At 40.4% G+C, this 20,751-nt stretch overlaps 1 protein-coding gene across 1 annotated transcript; it reads left to right on the forward strand.

The window, feature by feature from the left end:
• The first annotated feature begins 1,888 nt into the window (after window positions 1-1,888).
• On the forward strand, window positions 1,889-16,693 carry ercc6l2 (excision repair cross-complementation group 6-like 2). The gene is made up of 20 exons (XM_019365972.2): window positions 1,889-2,198; window positions 2,537-2,964; window positions 3,081-3,197; window positions 3,358-3,551; window positions 3,746-3,839; window positions 4,018-4,085; window positions 5,507-5,714; window positions 5,853-5,993; window positions 6,377-6,493; window positions 6,579-6,698; window positions 6,779-6,850; window positions 8,523-8,668; window positions 8,760-8,855; window positions 9,051-9,150; window positions 9,272-9,424; window positions 10,061-10,141; window positions 11,490-12,426; window positions 12,505-12,659; window positions 13,148-13,293; window positions 14,520-16,693. The coding sequence occupies exons 1-20, from the start codon at window positions 2,171-2,173 to the stop codon at window positions 15,682-15,684; spliced, it is 4,566 nt and encodes a 1,521-aa protein (XP_019221517.1). The 5' UTR covers window positions 1,889-2,170; the 3' UTR covers window positions 15,685-16,693.
• The last annotated feature ends 4,058 nt before the right edge of the window (window positions 16,694-20,751 follow it).

Genomic DNA, 20,751 nt, shown 5'->3' on the forward strand with positions numbered 1-20,751 from the left:
ACTATTACTTATCATTAATCTATGGCTCTATTTCAGAGCATGTCTTTGTGCTGTCTTCATCCACTTAGCCCCAGCCAGTCATGGCAGATGGACACCCCCTCCCTGAGATCTTACCTCACGGGGTGAGGATAATCATGACAGGATGAGGATCATCCCAAAACTACATGGGAGGAGTTTGTTAATGATCTGATGGCAGTCGTGACCACAGTCACCAACAACACCACTGGTAACACACTACACTGTAATGCAGGGATGTAAAACTCATTTTACATCATTTGCTGCATACAGCCTACTTTAAGTCCAGACCAGTGAAACTCTCCTTTCCCTCAGTGTAAAGAAGGTTAATCCTGAGACATTTAGTTATGAGATATCCTAACATAAGAAAAGAAGTACAATTTCAACAGTATGTCTCAGTTTTTGTACACGATAAAGAAATGCTTCTGTAGTAAATCATTCACTACAACTCTTTGGGATTAAGTTGTAAGAAATAAATGTGTTAAATGACAGAAAAAGGGATTTTTTGTTTATTTCACTGAATGTATTTTTATTTAGTTAACTTATAATAATTATATAATTAATTGTTTCACTGTAAATTTCTATATTAGACTGTTCTGTTTTTTTTAAATATTTAACTATTATTTATTAATTTGGTGTAGTATAAATAGCCATGGGGAAGTTCTTTATCAGTACAGTTAAAAAATAAGTCCAAAATTTATGCCCTCCTTAACATTTTCCAAAGCCATCCAGGGGGCTGTATTGCATCCTTTTACAGACTGATTCTGACCGCCTGGCCTTATGTTTGTCACCCCTGCTATAATGGATTAAAATTTTGCAGCGTATGGAAGTTCCCCCTGCTCAAGAAGGCATGTACATGTACAAAAAGTCTGCATCTGATTTAAGAGGGCTCAGCTACAAGGTTTTTTGGCTGCCAGCAGATACTGCAGGTGTACTGGTCATGTAGAAACTGGAGGCAGCAATTGCCTTCTTAGGAGAACATATTATATGCCACCATCTGCTTTTGTCAATGATCATGCCAGCAGGGTACCAGGCAGAGATGGAGAAAGTGCATCATTATCCTCTTTGGCAGGTTAAACTTTTCATCACTGTCAGGAAGTACAAACTCTGCTGTTTTGGGGGGGTTTCTTACAGAAAATCTACAACCAGCTCCACTGCTAATATGTAGGTTCTCAATGCATAAGGCCAACAAATGATCAGTAACCATCTGTGGACAAACACATCCTCACTCAAGTGGAGCCAAGTGAGAGTAAAGTCTTAGTCCATTTACTATGTTTTTTTTTTTTCACTTAGCCAATTCAGGACTGGAACCTATTCCAGCTATCACAGGGTGAGAGGCAAGGTACACCCTGGACAGTTTACCAGTCTAAAGGTCCTTTCACATGAGAAGCTGGGTGGGCTGACCACTGGGTTAAATGAAAGTCCTCTGCACTTTGCAGGATGTACTTACTGTACATAAAACCTTTGTTATCAATTTGAGCACCTACAACTTCAAGTCTCAATCACACACATATTCATACAGAACTTTTATCTACTGTACCATTCATTCACACACACCACACAGATACATCAGAGGCAACTCTGGGTTCAGTATCAATGCACAGGATGGACTGAGGGAACCAGGGATTGAGCTGCCAACCTTCTGATTGGCAGATAGGTAGACCACCCGCTCTTCCACCTAAGCCACCTTAGACTCACACAGCACTTTCCACACAAGAGAGACGCATGGTTAAAGAGATGAAATAGAGCGAATCATTAAACCAGACAATGTTTAATATATTATTTAAATCAAATCAACAAAGCTGCACAAACGACATTTTTATATTTACATTTATTAAATTTAGATTCGTCGGTGAAATTTGTCGAAAGTGCGGTATCGATTGTGAAAACAGATAAACACTAGGCAGCCTGCAGTGGAGCTGATCCTGCTGTGAGCCTGTTGTGCCTTTTCCCCAAATAAAGGACTCTTGGAAGAGGAGAAAGTATGAGCGACTTACTCGGAATTACGTGACTCACACAGATAGGTTTTTCGTTCCTATTTAACCATTTTCCTTTTTTGTATATGATGGCTGAGCTAATCTAGCAGGCTAACAAGCTACAGTGCATTTTCCTCTACCGGAAGAAGATCAGAGAGTGCAGTCTCTGTTTCCTCCTGATGGCTTCAACTTCTGCAGTCGGAAAAGGTATTTTTGTTCTGTTTTTCTTCCTATTCTGTCTGTTTTCTCCGTAGCTAATGTTTATATTTCTATCAAGTAGCTTTTACGTTCAGTTTTACTTTCACAAATTAGTGATTAGCCATATTTTAGCAGTTGGTGGTAAATGTTCCCTCCTGTAAAGAAATTTCTTTCCTTTTTTTGACCCATTTCTTAAAGAGTATTTGCGAAGATTATTGTTATATGTTATAGCCAGTGTTATATTTGTCCAAGGTTAAATTTGCACTCATTTTAATGACTGGAGTTAATGTGAAATTCTTTAATACATCTACATCATTAATAAATATAATGTCACCATGATTTTGCAGCAGAATGGCGTGAAGGTGACAGTTGTCTGGCTCTACACCCAAGACATGGTGTCCTGAGAGAAGCCACTATCCAGAAACTGACCTCCAGCTCTCTTAATGAAGATACAGCATGGGTGTTATTTAAAGACACTAATAAAGATGTGGGAGAGGAAGAACAAGAGGCGGAAGCCATACCTATCTCAAAACTTATGAGACCTGGTTTGAGGGACTTCATGCAGGAGAAACCTTGGTTTCCTACCAGCCTGATAGACCCCAGGTTATGTGTCCCGTTAGAGCTGAGTGATGCTCATGAAGACCGAGTTCCCTATACCATCAATAGATACCTTAGAGATTACCAGCGGGAAGGTATCAGGTTCATTTACAATAACTACATCCGTTCCAGAGGTTGCATCCTGGGAGATGACATGGGCCTGGGAAAGACTGTACAGGTACAAAGCACATTATTTTGTTGTGAGAACTGTTAAAGTGCCAGTGTTTGTTTTTAATTTGGCTTCCTGTGGCTCTCTTCCTTTTCGTTGTTGTCGTCTCTTGGATCTTACCTTAGGTCATTGGTTTTCTGGCTGCTGTATTGCACAAAACAGGCACATGGGAGGACATTGCAAACAACAGGCCCCAGTTTCTGCAGAGTCAGCAGTCATCTAAGCAAAGTAATCCCAGCAAAGTAGGTTTTTTTTAAGCTTGCTTACATAGAAATGTGACCTGTGTTTTAACAGAATTTTCAAGAAAAATACACACACTATGTATTTGACCAAGTGCAACAAGTGACAGCAGTGAAATATCACAGTCACAATTTTGACATTTCTACGACATTTCTGTTTAAGGTGTTCCTTATTGTGGCCCCGCTGTCAGTGCTTTATAACTGGAAAGATGAGCTGGACACATGGGGTCACTTCCAGTGTGTGGTGGTCCACGGACTGAGGAAAGAGGAGGAGTTGGCCCGCATTAGGAAGGGGCGAGTTGAAATTGCCCTCACTACCTATGAAACTCTTCGTCTCTGCCTGGATCAGTTTAATAAGTAAGACCCACGCCTAAAAAACATGTATAGTACATTTAGTACTATTTATAAATTAGGCTCCTTAAGAAATGGTTTATTTTGGTTTTTATTTATTTTTAAGGCACCTTAGTTGCATTTTAGATCAATTTTGTGCCGTAAATAAATTTGCCCTATCTATTTATGCCCTAGATTATACCTTTGCCTCTTCCCTACAGGATTGACTGGTCTGCTGTGGTTGTGGATGAGGCCCACAAGATAAAAAATCCAGACTCTCAGATCACTCAGGCCATGAAGGAGCTAAGATGTAAGGTTAGAGAGCTTGTGTTGTTATTTCAGAATTCTCGTATTTAGTATGGACTACTAATGAGTCTGTGTCAAATATCTGATAGTGGAAAGTGTATTTGTATTTGAGGCTCTACACATTAATTTCTAAACTTTTTAGCAAGCTCAACTTTGAGTCAGGATTCTAACTTTGTATTTCCATTAGGTCAGAATTGGTCTCACTGGAACCATCTTACAGAACAACCTGGAGGAGCTGTGGTGTGTTTTGGATTGGTGGGTTAAAATTACAACCTTCTTATCTTTTAAAAACTGTGCGAGGCATAAAGCAGTGCAAGTCGGGAACATGTTGAGATATGGGAGGCTATTTCACTTTACCCTTTCTTTTTACAGCCCTCAGCAAGTGTTTGACCACTGTAGGATTTCAGTTGCTCAACATTTCTTGGCCTCCTCTGTTGTTTTTATTGTTTCATAATTTGCAGTGTTTTTAATGGGCCATGATAGGCTGCCAAGAGAGGGACTGTGGTACTGCATGAGGAAATCAGGAGTGGCAGAGAAAACTATGAGGTTGGTGCAGGACATGTACGAGGACACCAGTGAAATGTGAGTTCAAGCTGGAAGTGGGATTACATCACGGATCAGCTCTGAGCTCTTTGTTATTTGTGATGGTAATGGACAGGTTGACAGATGAGGTCAGGCAAAAGTCTCTGTGGACTATAACGTTTGTAGATGGCATTGCAATCTGTAGTGAGGGTAGTGAGCAGGCAGACAGGCAAAGAGCAGCAGTAGTGGCGTGCATTAATTTAAATACCTGGGATCAACCATTCAAAGCAATGGATAGTTCACAACAGTGAAGAAGCGAGTGCTGGCAGGGTGGAGAGGGTGGAGATGAGTGTAAAGGGTGATGTGTTCCCGAAATGTTGCAGCAAGTGTGAAAGTAAGGTTTACAAGATGGTTTTGAGACCTGCTGTGTGCTTATTTGGAGATGACACCACTAATGACCACAGGAGGTACAGCTGGAGGTGGCAGATCTGAAGACGTTAAGATATTTTAGCTTAGGTTGAGCGGTTTCGAGACAAAGTTGGAAGATTGAGATGTTTCGAACATCCAGAGCAGGGATAATGTATATATTGGACAAAGGATGCTGAATGTGCACCTTCCAGGTAGGAGGTTGAGAAGAGGACCACAGAGAAGATTCATACATGTAGTGAAGGAGGACATGCAGAGGGTTGGTGTTGGAGAGCAGCATGCTAGTTACAGCGTGAGATGTAGTTAGATGCTCAACTGTGGTGACACCTAAAAAGAGCAGCCTAAAGAAGGCATTTTTAACTAGACCATTTTAGCACCTGGATTCCCTTAATGCAAACAGAATGTAGGTTGGCATCATGCTGCTGAAATAAGCCTTCCCTGAAAAACATCTGTGACTGTTCAACATCAATGGTCCCATCAATGTGCAGAGATGGGCACTAATACCTCCACAAATGCTTGCCTCTGGTCTCATCATTAACAGGAACCGTTTAATGCTTTACATCAGTCCATCATAGATGTGATGGAGCTCTTCAACAATTAGCACATTTTAAAAATCTTACTTTAATATGTAGACTTTGCCCCATTTTCAGTTAAATTTAATGAATTGCATTATGTTTTTATTTAACTTCTATGCAGGGATTCAGATTTATGTTTACTTTTCTCTTTAGGGCTATACCAGGTTGTCTTGATAGCTTAGGCCACTTCAAGAACAAGTTTTCAGATCCAATTGAGCAAGGGCAGAGGCACAGCGCAACCAAACGTGCTCTCGCTACAGGGAGGAAGGCCGTCAGAGCCCTGGTGAGGAAGATTTCTCATTGGTTCTTCAGAAGGACTAAAGCTATTATCAAAGAACAGCTGCCCAAGAAGGACGACCGGGTAAGACTAGATGTCAGAGTGACCAACACTTTTATCATTTACTGTCATTACATTTTTTTTAATTCAATCAAATTTATTTGACTTAATTACCTTCTCTTTTTTGGAAATTGCTTATGTATGTGTTGTGTTTCGTCCAAGGTGGTGTATTGCTCTATGACAGAGTTTCAGCAGACAGTGTATCAGGCAGTGCTCGACAGTGAAGATGTGACATTACTCCTAAGGTCATCAGAAAAATGTGACTGTCACAGCAGACGCACCCGCAGAAGCTGCTGCTATAAAGTTCGTTTTTCTCTTCTGCTATCGTGTGTCCCTGCAATTTACCGAGCACAACTTGATTCTATATGTTGAGACCAAACTCACTTTTATTGGATATTTTGTTTGTTTGTTTACATTTTATTTTGCCCACTTTAACGTATCACATCAAAATATCACAATTTATTTTAACTGCAGTCTATATAAAGTGTCTTTGTGAAGGTGCCTGATCTTTTTTTTCATTAAGTAACTGTTTTAAACTTCATTATAGTCTGCTAGAATACACCAAGTAATAGATCCCATTAAAACAGAAAGGAAACTTTATGCTTTTGCATAAAAATCACATGTATAAAAATCAACAAAAAGATGCTTTGTCTCTTACATTAAATAATATTTTCCTTCTATCATAGACAAACACTGATGGTGTTCATATGAAGGAGCTGTACTTTAGTTACCTGGCCATATTGAGAAAGGTTGCGAACCATGTAGCACTCCTTCAGTCTACTCCAGGCACCAGCAAGAAACAGGTAGAGTTGTGTTTCTTTGCACATGATTTTGGATAGATTCTCTCAAGATTTGGTTCATTAAAATGACTTTTCTACTTATTTTTAGGAAAAGTATGTGAGTGCTGTTTGTGCAAAGGTATTCCAGAAGTTTCCGGAATTTGTGCATAGATGCAAAAATGAAGCATTTGAAGCCCTGTCAGACCCAATGTACAGTGGAAAAATGAAGGTAAAGCACGAAAACAGCTGTGTGTGATCTCTTCACTGGCGGTTTCTAAAGGGGGTTAACAGGTTTATGCTTTCTTTTAGGTGCTGCAGAAGCTTCTCAAATTTTATCTACAAAAGAGAGATAAAGTGCTTATTTTTTCTCTCTCAACCAAGGTGAGAGCTGCGTTTGCATTTTTTGTGTTTCTGTGACTTTGGATGTGTGATTGAAGGTTTATATGTTGTGCAAGGAGTGAATTAAATACTGAGTCATATCTATTTTGATAGATTCCAATTTGTTCATGTAAATCAGGAGTTTTCTTCTAGAGTTCAACAGGGTCTTTTTACATTATACATATTTTCCTTAGGCGGTGTTATTAAAAAGCACTCTGTGCAGTTTCATTGCTATGCCGATGATACCCAGCTTTATTTTTTCATGAAGCCAGATGATACAAATCTACCAGTTAAATTACTGGCATTTCTTAAAGACCTGGATTACCTCTAATTTCCTACTTCCAAAACTGAGGTTTTTGTACTTGATCCTAAAAATCTTGGAAACATGGTGTCTAACCGGATATTCTGGATGGCATTAACGTGACCTTAAGTAACACTATGAGAAGTCTTGGAGTTCTTTGTGACCAGGATATGTCCTTCTGTATGCATATTAAACACATATGCATGTGCAAATATAGGACTCCCTTCCTTCATTTGCAAAATATCATCATGTCTCAGAGTGATCCTGAGAAACCAGTTCTAAATCTTTCCGTTAAAAGAGAGTTTTTCCTTCCCACTGTTGCAATGTGCTTGCTTATAGGGGGTTGTGCAATTGTTGGGGTTTCTTTCTAATATTGTAGGGTTTTCACCTTACAATACAAAGTACTTTGAGGCAACTGTTGTTGTGAATTGGTGCTATGCAAATAAAATTAAATTGAACAAAGGAGCAGCCTGAACCCGGCTAATCGCTTCTTCTGTTAAATGAATTGCTTATAGGATGTGGTTTTCTCATTACATCATGTTTATTTATAAGTTTGTGGTGAAGACAATTAGACTGAGACTGCAGTCTAATGGTTGTAGTCACCTGATACAGTATAGCTCATTTAAGCTTCAGGTATATCAATCAGCAGTTATTATAGTTTTTGCTTTCTGTTCAGTTTAATTTCACTCTCTCCAGGATTACATCAGGCGTCTTTGTGAGGTTCTGTTGAAATGCTGCTGCGTCTGCTATAATTCTGGAATTAGTTTCAGAGTGGGTTTACTCGTTGAATTTTTAATAGTTTTAGATTTGTTGTCATTATCATGTAGGTGAGATTAAAGTGCAGAGCAGTCTGATAATACACGGTCACATAGGCTTAAGTCTAAAAGTAATATTGTTATGTTAAGTATTGTTGTGTTATCTCAGTTAGGTTGTTTTAAAAATTCTGTTTTGTTTTCATTTTAGTTAACAACACTTTCACACTCTTTTTTAGGGTTTATATTAGTTTTAGTTAGTTATAACCTTGAGGCTAAGTTTCTTTTTCTCACAGTCTTCACATCAAAACTTAAAGTACTTAATTTTTGATGTGGGCGTGGGATGCAGGCAGAATGTGCAGAAGGGAGGAAACATGATATGAAGTCATATTTTCATGACCTTAGTTTTGCTTTAATGCTAATCATGGTGTCCATACAGGCCAGTGTAGTGCTCTGTGTTTAGCCTCACTGTAGAGCTGTAAGTATAAGCTGTAAAGACTGAAGTCCAGCAGATATTTTTAGATGTGCTGCTTCAGTTTACACATGTAGCTTCTATTTTCTATACAAATCTACTGATTAATGAAATCCTAAATGGTCATTTATTGTGTATTGAATCTTTTAGTTATTAGATGTGCTGGAGAGCTACTGCATGGCTGTGGGGCTGGACTTCAGCAGGCTGGACGGATCCACCAAATCCAAAGAGCGAGTCCAGATCGTCAGAGACTTTAACAGCTCCTCTCACATCAACCTCTGCCTGGTTTCCACCATGTCAGTTGGAAATAACAACACTTGTAACAATTAATTTTATCCTAGGTGGTATTTTGTATTGAAACCTACTAATATGTGTCTTTTCTATTAGGGCAGGTGGTCTTGGTCTTAACTTTGTTGGTGCTAATGTTGTGGTGCTGTTTGACCCCACCTGGAACCCAGCCAATGACCTTCAGGCTATTGACAGGTAGGTTGCCACCTGACTAGATATTATTTCATAGCAGTATTTTGCTGCAGCTCTTTAGCTAACCTAACAATATTCTGGTAATTCCTAACTGTTGCATACTGCATCCAAAGTCAAGGCAGAAATGTTTGGTGTTATTGCACCACTTTGTGCTGTTGAAAAGCATCATACTTTGTGTCTTTTCATACATGTCCTCAGGGCGTATCGCATTGGCCAGTGCAGGGATGTGACTGTTCTTAGGCTGATCTCACTGGGAACTGTGGAAGAGGTCATATACCTGCGACAAATTTACAAACAGGTACCAGACTACTGTGAACTCATAGACATAATGTAATCTGCAATGTAATTACTGTGTATACAGATGAAGCTATAGTATATGAATTAGATGCTGCATTTCCACATTCTCTCCCATGTTCCAGCAATTGCACTCCTCTGTAGTTGGCAAGGAGAGCTCCCGGCGGTATTTCGAAGCAGTGCGGGGGCATGGTGACCATAAGGATGAACTGTTTGGGATCAAAAACCTATTTAGGCTGCAAACTCAAGGGACCTGTCTCACCCGCAAGATTTTAGAGGTTAGATAGCCGACAGACCTTTTACTGTTTGACTGTGTGTTCTGCTGCCTGCCTGGACTCGCATCATCCCACTGATTTATTTCCACAGTCGCAATCCAGGGTTTCACAAACCAAAATGACTTTTAGTGTTTCTTGTCTTGGGCCTTTAGAGGCATTTAACACTTGCTTTGATTTCCCACTCAATATCAAGAGTTAAACTACACTAGGTTGGTATGACTGTCCTGGTTTCATCATCTCGGAGCACAGAGAAAACTGGGTGTACATATTTCCATCTACATAATAAATGCACTACACTTCTTAATCTTTGAATTCAGGTGTTGTTAAAATAAATGGCTGAAGCTGCTTCAGCAAGGGTGGTTGGCAGGATTCAGAAATCCTGCAGTTTCACAGTACTCTAGCTTGCATATTGTGTTTTTAAAAAGCAGGATATTGCCCAAATAGGATTCCCTATACATTTCAAGTTAAAGATATGCTTAAACATAAAGTTACAAAAATGGTATCCTGCGGAAGCCCTAACCTGTCCTTCACAGTGTTATACTAAATATCAAAAGTGAAAGATCTTGTTGTGCTGATGATTGTGACAAAACCAAGTTGATGCCGTTCACTGAAATGTTTGTTTTGATGAATTCCTCTCAGAGAGAAGGGCAAGTGGAGGCTGGTGTTATGATGAGTACACACACAGGCAAAGACACGGAGGAGGAGACAAAGGGAGCTGGCGTGAGTAGTCTTCTCTTCTCAGAAACTCAGAACATCCCTGACTCTGTCGTTCTTTCCAAGCAGCCCACTTGTCTTCCCATTCCCACGTGAACCCTGCTGTCCGTCAGTCTACCAGCCCACACAGTCTCATTAAGCAGATCTCAGCTGCTGTTCTGAGAGAGTGAAAGTGACCAACTTGTACTGCACACTTCCAAGGCAACATGCTACTATTAATACTTGCAAACACATAAAGTGCAGTAGACTCTGGAGTACGCTGTAGAAGGCCTTAAGATAAGATAAGATAAGATAAGATGGCCTTTATTAGTCCCACAGGTGGGAAATTTGTTTTGTTACAGCAAAAGTGCAAAGTTATGTAGCAGAAATTAGAAAACACTGGAATGCAATAAAATACAATAAAATAGAATAAAATACTATATACAATAGAATAAAATAGAATAGAATAATATATACAATAGAATAAAATAGAAATACAAATACTATATACAACTGAGTAGGAAAATACAAAAACACAACTTCGTCAGAAGAAGAATTGCACGTATAGCAGTCTTATTGCACATGTGTGGGTTTGTGTGTTTGATCAGCTGCAAAAGTCTTTATTGTAGAGTCTGACAGCAGTGGGGAGGAAAGACCTGCGAAATCTCTCCGTCCCACACCTATAAATGTTATCTGGCTCACAGATAACATTTTATTCCCTGTATATTAGTGAAACTGAAGGATGAGGCTCTTGTTGTGTCACCACCACATATGAACAGCTGGGTGTCATTACTTGCTTGCCCTAATGTAAGGCACATACCACAATGAAGTCTGTCTTCCACTTTTCAGCTTTTTATTTATACAGTGATACCCCTTATCATCCTTTTCCCAGCCAGGCCTGCAGTGTGCAGTATGCTGCCTTTTTACTACTCCACTGAGAACAGCCAGAGCAGTTTTTTCCTTGCAAAAAAATCCAAAAACAAATAATAGAAACACTGAAACACTATAGTGATTTCAGACATACTCAAAGAACCTGGATACCTGCAAAAATATGAGCTAACCTGGGTCACCTAGTTCATGAAATTGAAATTAGAATCAGTTGGGGGGCAGCCAGAGACTCATTCATGTAACACTGGAACACATTATGACCCTTTTCTTTTTATCATTATAGAGGCTTTACACCACATTAATGAAAGTTAACAAATAGCTTTGTATCACTTGAAAGATTGCCTGATTGGGTCACTCAGTGGTGATACAGGTGGATTTTTGAGCTAAAGCTACTTACAACAAGATGCAACTAATAAGAGAAATGTATTGCCTGCCCTTCTTGTCCTTTTTTTCTCAGTTTGTTTCTACCTTGTGTTTACTGTTTTAGGAAGCTGGAGGTTCTTCACCAACAAATGTCCATGTACCAAATGATAAACCAGCGAAGGAGATCAGCGATCCATCAAAAGTCTCCACAGGGGTGCTGGACTTCAGCAGTGAAGAGGATGAGAGAAAGGCCTCAAACCTCAGCACAGATGATTGGAATAGGAGCAGGAATGCTACAACAGGTCCTGGTCGAATGAGTCTCCAACAGCATGGTTTCTCCAAACTCCTTGAAAGAGTCAAAGAAGCACCAGCGTTAGAAGGCGAAACGAGTCCAGAAGATGAAGGAAGCTGCTTTGAGGAAGATCCTGAGGAGAAAAAAAGGGAAGACACGTCCACCTCCAGCACAGGAAATGTCGGTGTCCCTTTGGGAACAGAAACCAGGGACACATCCTGCAATTCAGACAGAAAATTAAGAGATAATGGGAGACAAGACGGTGACACGGGTCTGAAACGGCAGATAAGTGAAATAATTACTGTGGATGAAGATTGCAATAAAAACTCTAAACTAGAAAAAAATAAAGTTAAACTCAAAACTACGTTTCCCAAAAAACACAAGTTTGAGGGTTACTCAGATGAATCTGAAGACTTCGACTTAGAGGCAAAGTCGTGGTCCAAAAAGGATGCTTTATATTTACATGATGGAGGAGAGAGGGGGAAAGGAAGGACGGACTACAGTAAAAAGAGGCAAAGTGCAAGTGAAAGGGACAAAAGAAGATCAAAATACACACAAGATATAGAGACATTCTCATCTTCAGAGGAGGAACATGTAAGTCCACACATGGAAAGATCCAGAGTTAAACTGCAAAAACTTGGGCAAAGACCTGTGACGGGCACAACAGAGAAGGAAGCGTTGATGCCGAAGGCTGTTTCATTTACAACTTTGAAAAGTCAGACAAACCTGGCATCTAAAGAAAAGAATGGAACTATTGACTGCATGCTAGGTTAGTTCCAGTACTACTTTAAACACTTTTAATAACAAAATGTTACCAATATTGATGGACATTTTTTTTCTTTTTAAGGAGGTGTACAGGAGGTGGTGTACACCCACTCTAACCAGCGCGTTGTGGGTGGCAGCAAAGCAGAAGAGCTGATCAGTCGAGCTGCTGTACGGGATGTGTTTGAACGTAAAATGTACTCGCAGCTCCCGGCCAATCACCTTCTAGGAACCCAGGAGGTACAAACAAGAGGTCAAACACTGGTCTGATCCATTGATTCTTCACACAGTATAATATAGAGCCCTCAGTCAAGCATCATACCTTTAAGCCTGTGTTGATGACAAGTTAAAGGATCATTTCACCCAGTTTATAAAACAATTTTTTTTCTATCACATGGGAGTGGTACTTGTAAATTACTGTTGGGCAGTTTGTGCTGATTTGAAACTGAGTAGATCAGTGAAATTACTTACAAAAAGAGTAGAACACAACATGATTATCCACAGACCATGGGGTAAATAAGTGCTGTTCATTATGATTTAGCGTACCTATAGGACTTTTAGGACCAGTGACTTAATTAAGACTATCCATTAATTGCAGTACAGTGCTTAATTTTTTACATGCTCTTTCATGCCTGCAAATGTGGTCCACCAGTAATGACTATAAACTATATTGTTGTTAGAGTGGATGAATATTTCTCTGAAACTTTACTCTTGTTTGATTGTACCAGAGCTTGCCAGACAGTGAGCCGTGCCATTCCACTATGAGGCTGCAAGAGCTCAGTTTGGATCATCCAGTCACCTTTACCAGCAAGAGTGTGCACCACACCAAACACAACACCTTCATCATTGGCGAGACTCCCAAAGCCATACGCAGGTAGTGAATTGTAAAAGAGTTTAACTTATTTTAAGGCAGAAGAATCACATGATGATAAGAGAGGTCAGGGGTAAAAGAGGGAGAGGTGATGAAGGTGTAGGGAAAAACTGCAACAGAGGAGTAAAAACACTTTTCATATGGGAGGAAAAAAGTAGGATAATAAGTGAAAGAAAGGTTGAATAGAGGAGTAATGGGGAGGAAAGGAAAAGAAAGAGGAATTTCTAGCAGTGAGGAATGAGGCCAAAACCTACCGGAGATATAGTGTTGAGTGCCCCACCTGGGCCTCAGTAATTGTGTGTGTGTGTGTATTTAGTGAGGGACCACCTCTGAGCTTTTCCTTCCACCTATTTCCCAGCATCGTGCCAAAGATTACCCAGTTATGACCATGCCCAACAGTGCAGGAGTTTTCCCCTTCACAACCGCAGCCCTCCTGGGACTAACCAAAAATGATCGCCTTAGGACTTCCAAACCCACTCTGATACGTACACACACATATCCTAACAAGCATTAGCACACGTTCACATGCATAGCATTCAAATACACGATTCTGTTCTGCTGCATCACCTCCACCCTTTTCTAAATACTCAAACGCAGACACACAGACACTGTTTGTGGCTCCAGTCTCACTCCCCGAGGGCTGTATCCCTGCCTGGAGGCTCACCAGGGAGCAAAAATACGCACTAGTTATTTTGCTGTCGCCTCAGTTAACCTTGGTGTTTAATGATTAAAATCCACATGCGCATCAGGTTATACTGCTCCTACTTTTATTTACTGTTTTGTTTTTTCAGTAAAAGCCACAAATGCTAGTAACACCACTATAATTCTGCTTTACCACCAGGGAGGTATTTCTGTCCCCAAGAATTGTTAAAGCAGAGTTTTAATAGGTGCCTAGGAGCTAATGAAAAATACTACACACTGCACTGCTTTCTGGATATGAGCATGAATATGGGATGTTTATCATTAATTAAGCCTCACTCAATATCTGGTTAATAGTATAGGCCTTGTGGCTTTTTTAAAGAGGTATTATTTGAGATTTTAAGGCACTTTATGGTCACAAATGCCAGATTCTAGCCTTGATCTTACTGTGCGTTTGTGAATATAGGTTAAGAGAAACCATTAGTTGTTAAAATATCCTGTCGTCCTTAGTATCTAACACAATTTTCTGTTTTTAGATGGGTTTTTTGCACTTTCTTCCTTCATTATCTCCCTTTTTTCTTTTTTTGCAGGCAACAGCTGGAGGAAATGGCAGAAAAATTCAAATTTCCCACAGTCCACCAGTTTGCTGTTGAAATTCTGAGCAAAGATTCAACCCAGAGACTGGCCTTGCTTCACCAGTATTACACTTCACTGAACCTCCCTGAGTTGGCTGATACGGTCAAAAACAACTTCCCACAACCTGTTTCAGCACAAGCCTCCCCCTCAGCTGCTAACTCAGAGATCAAAAATCCACAAAAGGATGCTTCAAAAGCCACAAAAAATTTGATATTCACTCAAAAGAATCTCAGAACTAAACCTGAAACATCAGAAAAAACTCCTGTGCCACCAAAAAAGGCTAGAAACTCAAAAGGCGATGCTCCAAAACCTCGCAAAAAGCAAAGAATATCACAAAGGAATGTGCTGGAACCTCTAAGTGATGTTCCAAGTCCTGAGTCAGAGGAGCAGGACGAGACACACTGCAGTGCCAGAGGACTCAAGCGGACAAAGGGAGGTAGTGTTTCTACTTCTGGAGCCCACATAGCTGGTGGTGGTCTTGGCGGCGATCGAGTCAGCAGCAGTGGTCTTGGGTCTGGGGAGGCTTCTGCTCGCCTGAACTGCACAGACAGAGATACCCCTTCTTCTTCGGACCTCAGCCATGGCAGTTCCACCATGGTATCCAAACCCACAGCACGAGGAAAAGAGCAGGAGCAGAAGTCATCTTTGAGGATGAGTGAAACTTTGCAGAGGGAGCAGAGAGAAAATTCTCAGCCCCCTTCCATCTCCACTAATCGCTCCTACCTAACAGAGCTGATAGGAGACACCTCGATCCTAGATGACTTGCTAAAACCCAAACCCAAGAGTACTCAACACATCCCCAAAACACCACCCGTAGCACCTGTAAACACCAATCTTACCACGCCCTTACCGTCCGCACTCACTTCCGACTCCAATGCAACCTTACACACCCAAACTACACACCAGATCGAAACAACAGCACGGGCATCAAAGGGCAGTCGCAAAGACTTCTGGGACATCCTGAATGAGGGTAATGAGGAGAGTATCAATAGATTAACAGATCCAGAAGAAGTGCAGAGAGTTTGCATCACCACCAACTTTGCAGCTAGAACTGTGTCTGTGGAGAAGGACAGCAAGAGTCTCTGGAAAACTAACGAGAAGTTCCTGTGGAAAAAATAGCATTTGAATTTGTATTCGTGAACAGTTTTGCAGATTTGTCTGCAAATTTTAGTATTTTTCTTTTGTTTAAAATTATTGAATCTTTTAAATTGTCTTTTTTTAAAAGTAAAAAAAGAGAATTATCTTGTTTGTTACTGAAATAAACTTCAGTGTAATCATTCTTGAAAGTATTTAGTTGAACATGCATATACTTTTATGAAAATAGTTTCCCTGCTCTTTTTTTCTTTTTTTCTACACTGGCTGAGCACTATACTTTGTCATCACAGTGGTAAGTTGTATATATGTATCATGTGATGACAACAGACCGTTTCCATTACACTGGACTGTTTCCAACAGAGAAACAAAAAGTGGAACTTCAGGGCGAAGCTGACTCAGATCTCATCAAACACGATTATGTTTTGGACTTAGCATAGGCAGGACTGTATAGTGTCAGCACTTTAGGCCGATCACACAGGCATAGTGGCCAATCAGCTGTTCCTAAATGCAGCAACTGTGAAATGACTGAAATTAAACTTTTCATTTCATTTTCGTTTGGTAGGTGGTTGGCATCAGGGAGTACACATTTTTTTTCCTGCCAACCACTGGTTGTTAAGGGGTTAATGACTGGCTTCTAGGCCTGTGTGACTGATATCATAATTGTCACCCAATAAGTGTTGGTGACTGCAGAGATACCACTTAAAACTCCTTAATGGCTGTTAGGTCTCTGTCACTCCACACCCGTTGCTGCCTCACACCTCCCAAGAGAGTGGGCATTACATAGTGTAGATGGTGATGTTTCCCTGCAGTCATCTGCACTGTAATCTGAGCGCTCTGTGGGTCTGCTGAGTTGTGCCTCAAAGGCCCCTCAGAGGGGAGAGCTGCTGTGCTATTAGTGTAATAACAATAAGCAATTCAAGACTTAAGTGGCGCAGCGAGATGAGGGATGGCAGGTAGTATTCATGCCCTTCCATCCACCCATCATCTGAAATTTTTCGTTGTAGTTGCATTTGTCAAATTCATCAAACTCTAAGCTTTGTCTTAATATGAAAAAAAAGAGTCATCGTGTTTGTTTGGGAGTGCACATTTCTGTGCTGTTACACACAGCTGTGTTTGACCTCTTTCAGCTGTTGCGTTGATGTAAATGAAAGCTGCTCTGTTTAAGTGTTGTGTTCTGTGTAGCGGAAATGAGAAAGTGCGGATAGCTATCGGTAAACATCACTGAACGTGCCTCAACAAATCATGCAGGTCGGTAAAGTGTTTTTGTGTGTGTGTGTGTGCGCACTTCTGGGTGGTAGATCATGGCTATGTTTGCTAAATTAGAAGCCACACATCTGTCACACCTGTTTAATGAATCAAAAGCCTTTTCTCTTCCAAGCCCCCAAAACATTTTTCTCTCTTTGTTTCTGATTCATCCAAAACTGAGATTTGCAGATCCCTATCTTTTTTATCGTGTTGTGTTTACAGTCTGGTCCCAGGGTGATAGCGGAGCAGCAACAGCATTTTACTGGCAATGGTGAAGCTCGCTAACTGGCTGGCAGTGGTTCCAGGCTAATGGAGGCCAGCTAGCATGGCTCAGTGGCAAACAAAGCTTTCATGTCCTTAGTGCTAACTACATTATTATACCAAAGATCTGCTTCTGCTGCCATGACTTATAACTGACAATGTCTCAAATCAGTTGGATTATTATATTGTATTTTATTACATGCCATGGGAGGCCGTTTCTCACAGATGGAGCTACAAGAAATCCCACCAAAGAGACTGTTTTTCCAGTCCTCTCATTAGTTTCTTGTCTTTATGTGTCGAGGGAAGGTTGAGAAGTCTGTTTATATTTCCTGCCACAATAACCTGAGTGTCTGTAAGCCTGTAAAATGCAGCACAGTCAAGCAAAGAGATGGCTGTGAACCTCTAAGTTTATTTTCACAGGTCAGACTGTCACACCTAGTTTGATTTGATTTGTAAAAAACTGTGAATGAGTGTTGTGACCCACTCTGACCTCAGCCTGCAGTCATCTTTGGATCGGGTTTCTATAGGCTGACTCTGCAGTGTGTGAAGATCTGCAGGCTGTCACAGATTAAGAAATAGCTCATGTATAAATGCATAAAACGAAGCAACCAAAAGAATCTACACTACAAACTGCTTCTGGTATTTTAAAGACACTGTGAAATTTTTAAAAAAACCCACACACATACAAAAAGTGTTCCCAAATCTTATCCCTATAAATGTGATAAATGTTGATTTACAGTACTGTGCAAAATAGTTCTTTGAGCAATATTTCTTAAAGCTTTCTGAAGGTCAAAGTTGTGGACAATGACTGCTTTTACACTCATTTTCAGTCCAGTCCTTGTACCTGACCGCCTTCAGAAGGATTTGGGTTTTTTTTTAAGTCAGTTAACAGTGACATACGAATCATTCAAGCATTAAAAAGGCACCAAACTCAAAGGATGGACCAGTTTTGTGTCTACACACATCTTATGGAGTGACTAATACAAATTTGACATTTTTGGTTCAAATTGTCAGTATTCACAGAGGAGCTCAGGAGAGATGTACAACAGTAAAACATGACACGGCCTCTGTCATGGGGCTGCACTTCAGCCGGTAGTGTTGGTGATCTTGTCAGAACTGATGGAAATCTAAATGCAGAAAAATACCATCAGATTTTGATCCACCATGTAGCACTATCCAGAAAGCATCTGATGAAACACACTGCCAGTGTAGTAAAAAGCATACCCGGATAGAAAAACACACAATGGAAAATGATCAGTCATGGATTGGACTCCCCAGAGCCCAGACCTTAACGTCACTGAAGCAGTGTGGCAACATATTGGCAGAGAACAGAGCAAAGGACAGCTGATATCCAAAGAAGAGCTTTGAATATCCTTCAAGAAACCTGGAGAATTATTCCTGCAGACTACTTAAAGACGTTATGAGAAGGCTTGCCTAAGAGAGTTCAGGCTGTCGGAAAAATGCCGACCATACCAAATATTGACTTTCAAGCTCAATACCGGTAGTACAAAGTCTGTTTTTGCCTCATTCACAGATTTTCTGTTTATGTGTGCACCTGTTTCAATAAATAGGACAAAATATCAAATATGGACAACTGTAACAACAAATTCTATAGTAAATTCTCTAAATGCATCACTTAAGACTGTATTAAATTAATTTATTCCTAGCCCTTTTTTCTGACTTCATATTGTGGGAAAGGGAGGTGTGTGTGTAGGCGCTAGTTCCTGCATTTATTATGCTGTGTGTGCCAAGCCACATACAGCATTTGTGGGTGTCTGAATTTCTTACTTAAGTCCCTCCAGCCACTATTTCCTGTACAGCGTAAAAAATTCCTGATCATGCAAAACACTCACATCCTTGGTTTAACTTGCATTTCACTGTGGCCTTAAAAGTTTTGTGCTCAAAAATCTTTTTAATCTGTCTCATTAGGACCATGTGGGTGTGAATTAATCCTATTTGAGCAGTGAACAAACACCCTACCTCTTTTACCAGATCTTTATTTTAACATTTGTACTGTTACTGAAACTTTCTAACTTTTAATGAGTCCGAAAAGTGGAAATAATGCAAAAAAATTCTCACGATTTCAGTAAAACTCATCTAAACGTCACAACTCTACAAACTAACGTGTTGGTTGGCTAAGGAATTAGTTATTAGGGCTTTTTAAGAGCTCATGGAGGAAATCATAGTGTATAATTCTCCTCAAAGTTCATGCAACACTATAGCTTATTAAAAAAATAAGCTGAAAATAAAGTTAACCATTCAGAAATCATAAAAGAAACTTAACTGACCATCATAGATGATAACGTGGGAACAGATAAATAGTTTCTATCCGAGGCCTATTAAAAAGAAAGCACACATTTAGGTGACTCAGCAGGCAACAACTGTTTTGGAGGGATACAGAGTCCTCCTGTTACGGTAACAGGCAGAGGAGGTCTCGAAATGTGAAAAAGAACTCCCCCTTCATTACAAAATTACACACCATTTGCCCCTCATTCCTATCCAGTTGTCTGGGTAACTGCTAGCTGTAATTTGGGTTAATTCACTAGCTCCCGAGCCCTTCCGTTCCCCATTGTGCCCCATCATAAAAGAGATATAACACAGATGCACACACACACACACACACACACACAGCGATACACATGCACACACTTGTACAAACTAAGTTTCTAATGCAGTGACTCACACAGTAAGGGAGACTAATCCTCATTTTGTTTGCTTCTCCTCATCACGGCTGGAAATAGGCCATGTGTGGGAATATCAGTCTAGGAGATTCAGTGCAAATCTAAGCTTTAAGCTTTAATCTTTTCATTCCTAGCACCTTTATCGAGCTGTTGCAATAATTTAGTGATTTAATTATTTAGCTGGGGTTCTACTGTTGTCAAATATTGTATAATATTTTTAAAGATTTGCACAAAAAGGACACTTATCCTTTCTGACCCTGCCCTGCGTTGAAGGTGGGAGAGATGGGAATGCGAGGGCTACTCTTTTTGCTGCTTTCAGAACAAAAGGAATGGAAAATTGTGTGTTTTCCCATGGGGTAAATATTGAGAGAGTAGAGATATAAACGCACGGAAGAAAGGCTTTTCTAAGCAGCCCGGGTCTCTGTTGCACTGCCAAAGGCCTGTGCGTCACTTGATCCATTGTTTAGTGTAGAGAGGTCTCGGTGAGCAAGCGGCTGCCTCCCCGCTCCAGCTGCAGCCTCTCTACTGTTTATGTTTGCAGGGCCCTTCGCCTTGAAGTGAGGCTATACAAGCAAAGCCTAGCCATATGTGAGCACTGGGCCCTCGGAGAAGTTACTTGCCCTTTATTTTTCAATCCATCCATCTCTCTAAAACTCTTCTGTCTCTTTTGTCCCTCTTCCTTCAGCTTGTTTGCTTTCCCTCGCTGACAGTCCAGCTCTTCCCTGACAGCCTGCTCTTTTGAAGAAGATGAAGGATTGGAATTATCTTCTTGAGTTTCAAAGAGCCCAGTCCTGGATGGCAGGAAAGCTGTAGGTATTATAACTGCTGGGAGAAATAATTAGCCCCCCTGGAACTACTCTGTGGGAATTAAATGTTCATGGGCTCAGCAAGAAAATCTGAAAAA

This window comes from Oreochromis niloticus, linkage group LG12 (genome assembly GCF_001858045.2).
Source record: "Oreochromis niloticus isolate F11D_XX linkage group LG12, O_niloticus_UMD_NMBU, whole genome shotgun sequence".
In the NCBI taxonomy this organism is placed as follows: Eukaryota; Metazoa; Chordata; class Actinopteri; order Cichliformes; family Cichlidae; genus Oreochromis; species Oreochromis niloticus.

Coding starts and splice junctions, on each gene's coding strand:
- ercc6l2 (XM_019365972.2), top strand. CDS start 2,171: ATGGCTTCAACTTCTGCAGTCGGAAAAG. Junction 6,494..6,578: donor CAGGCACCAGCAAGAAACAG/GTAGAGTTGTGT, acceptor ACTTATTTTTAG/GAAAAGTATGTGAGTGCTGT. Junction 10,142..11,489: donor AGGAGACAAAGGGAGCTGGC/GTGAGTAGTCTT, acceptor TTACTGTTTTAG/GAAGCTGGAGGTTCTTCACC.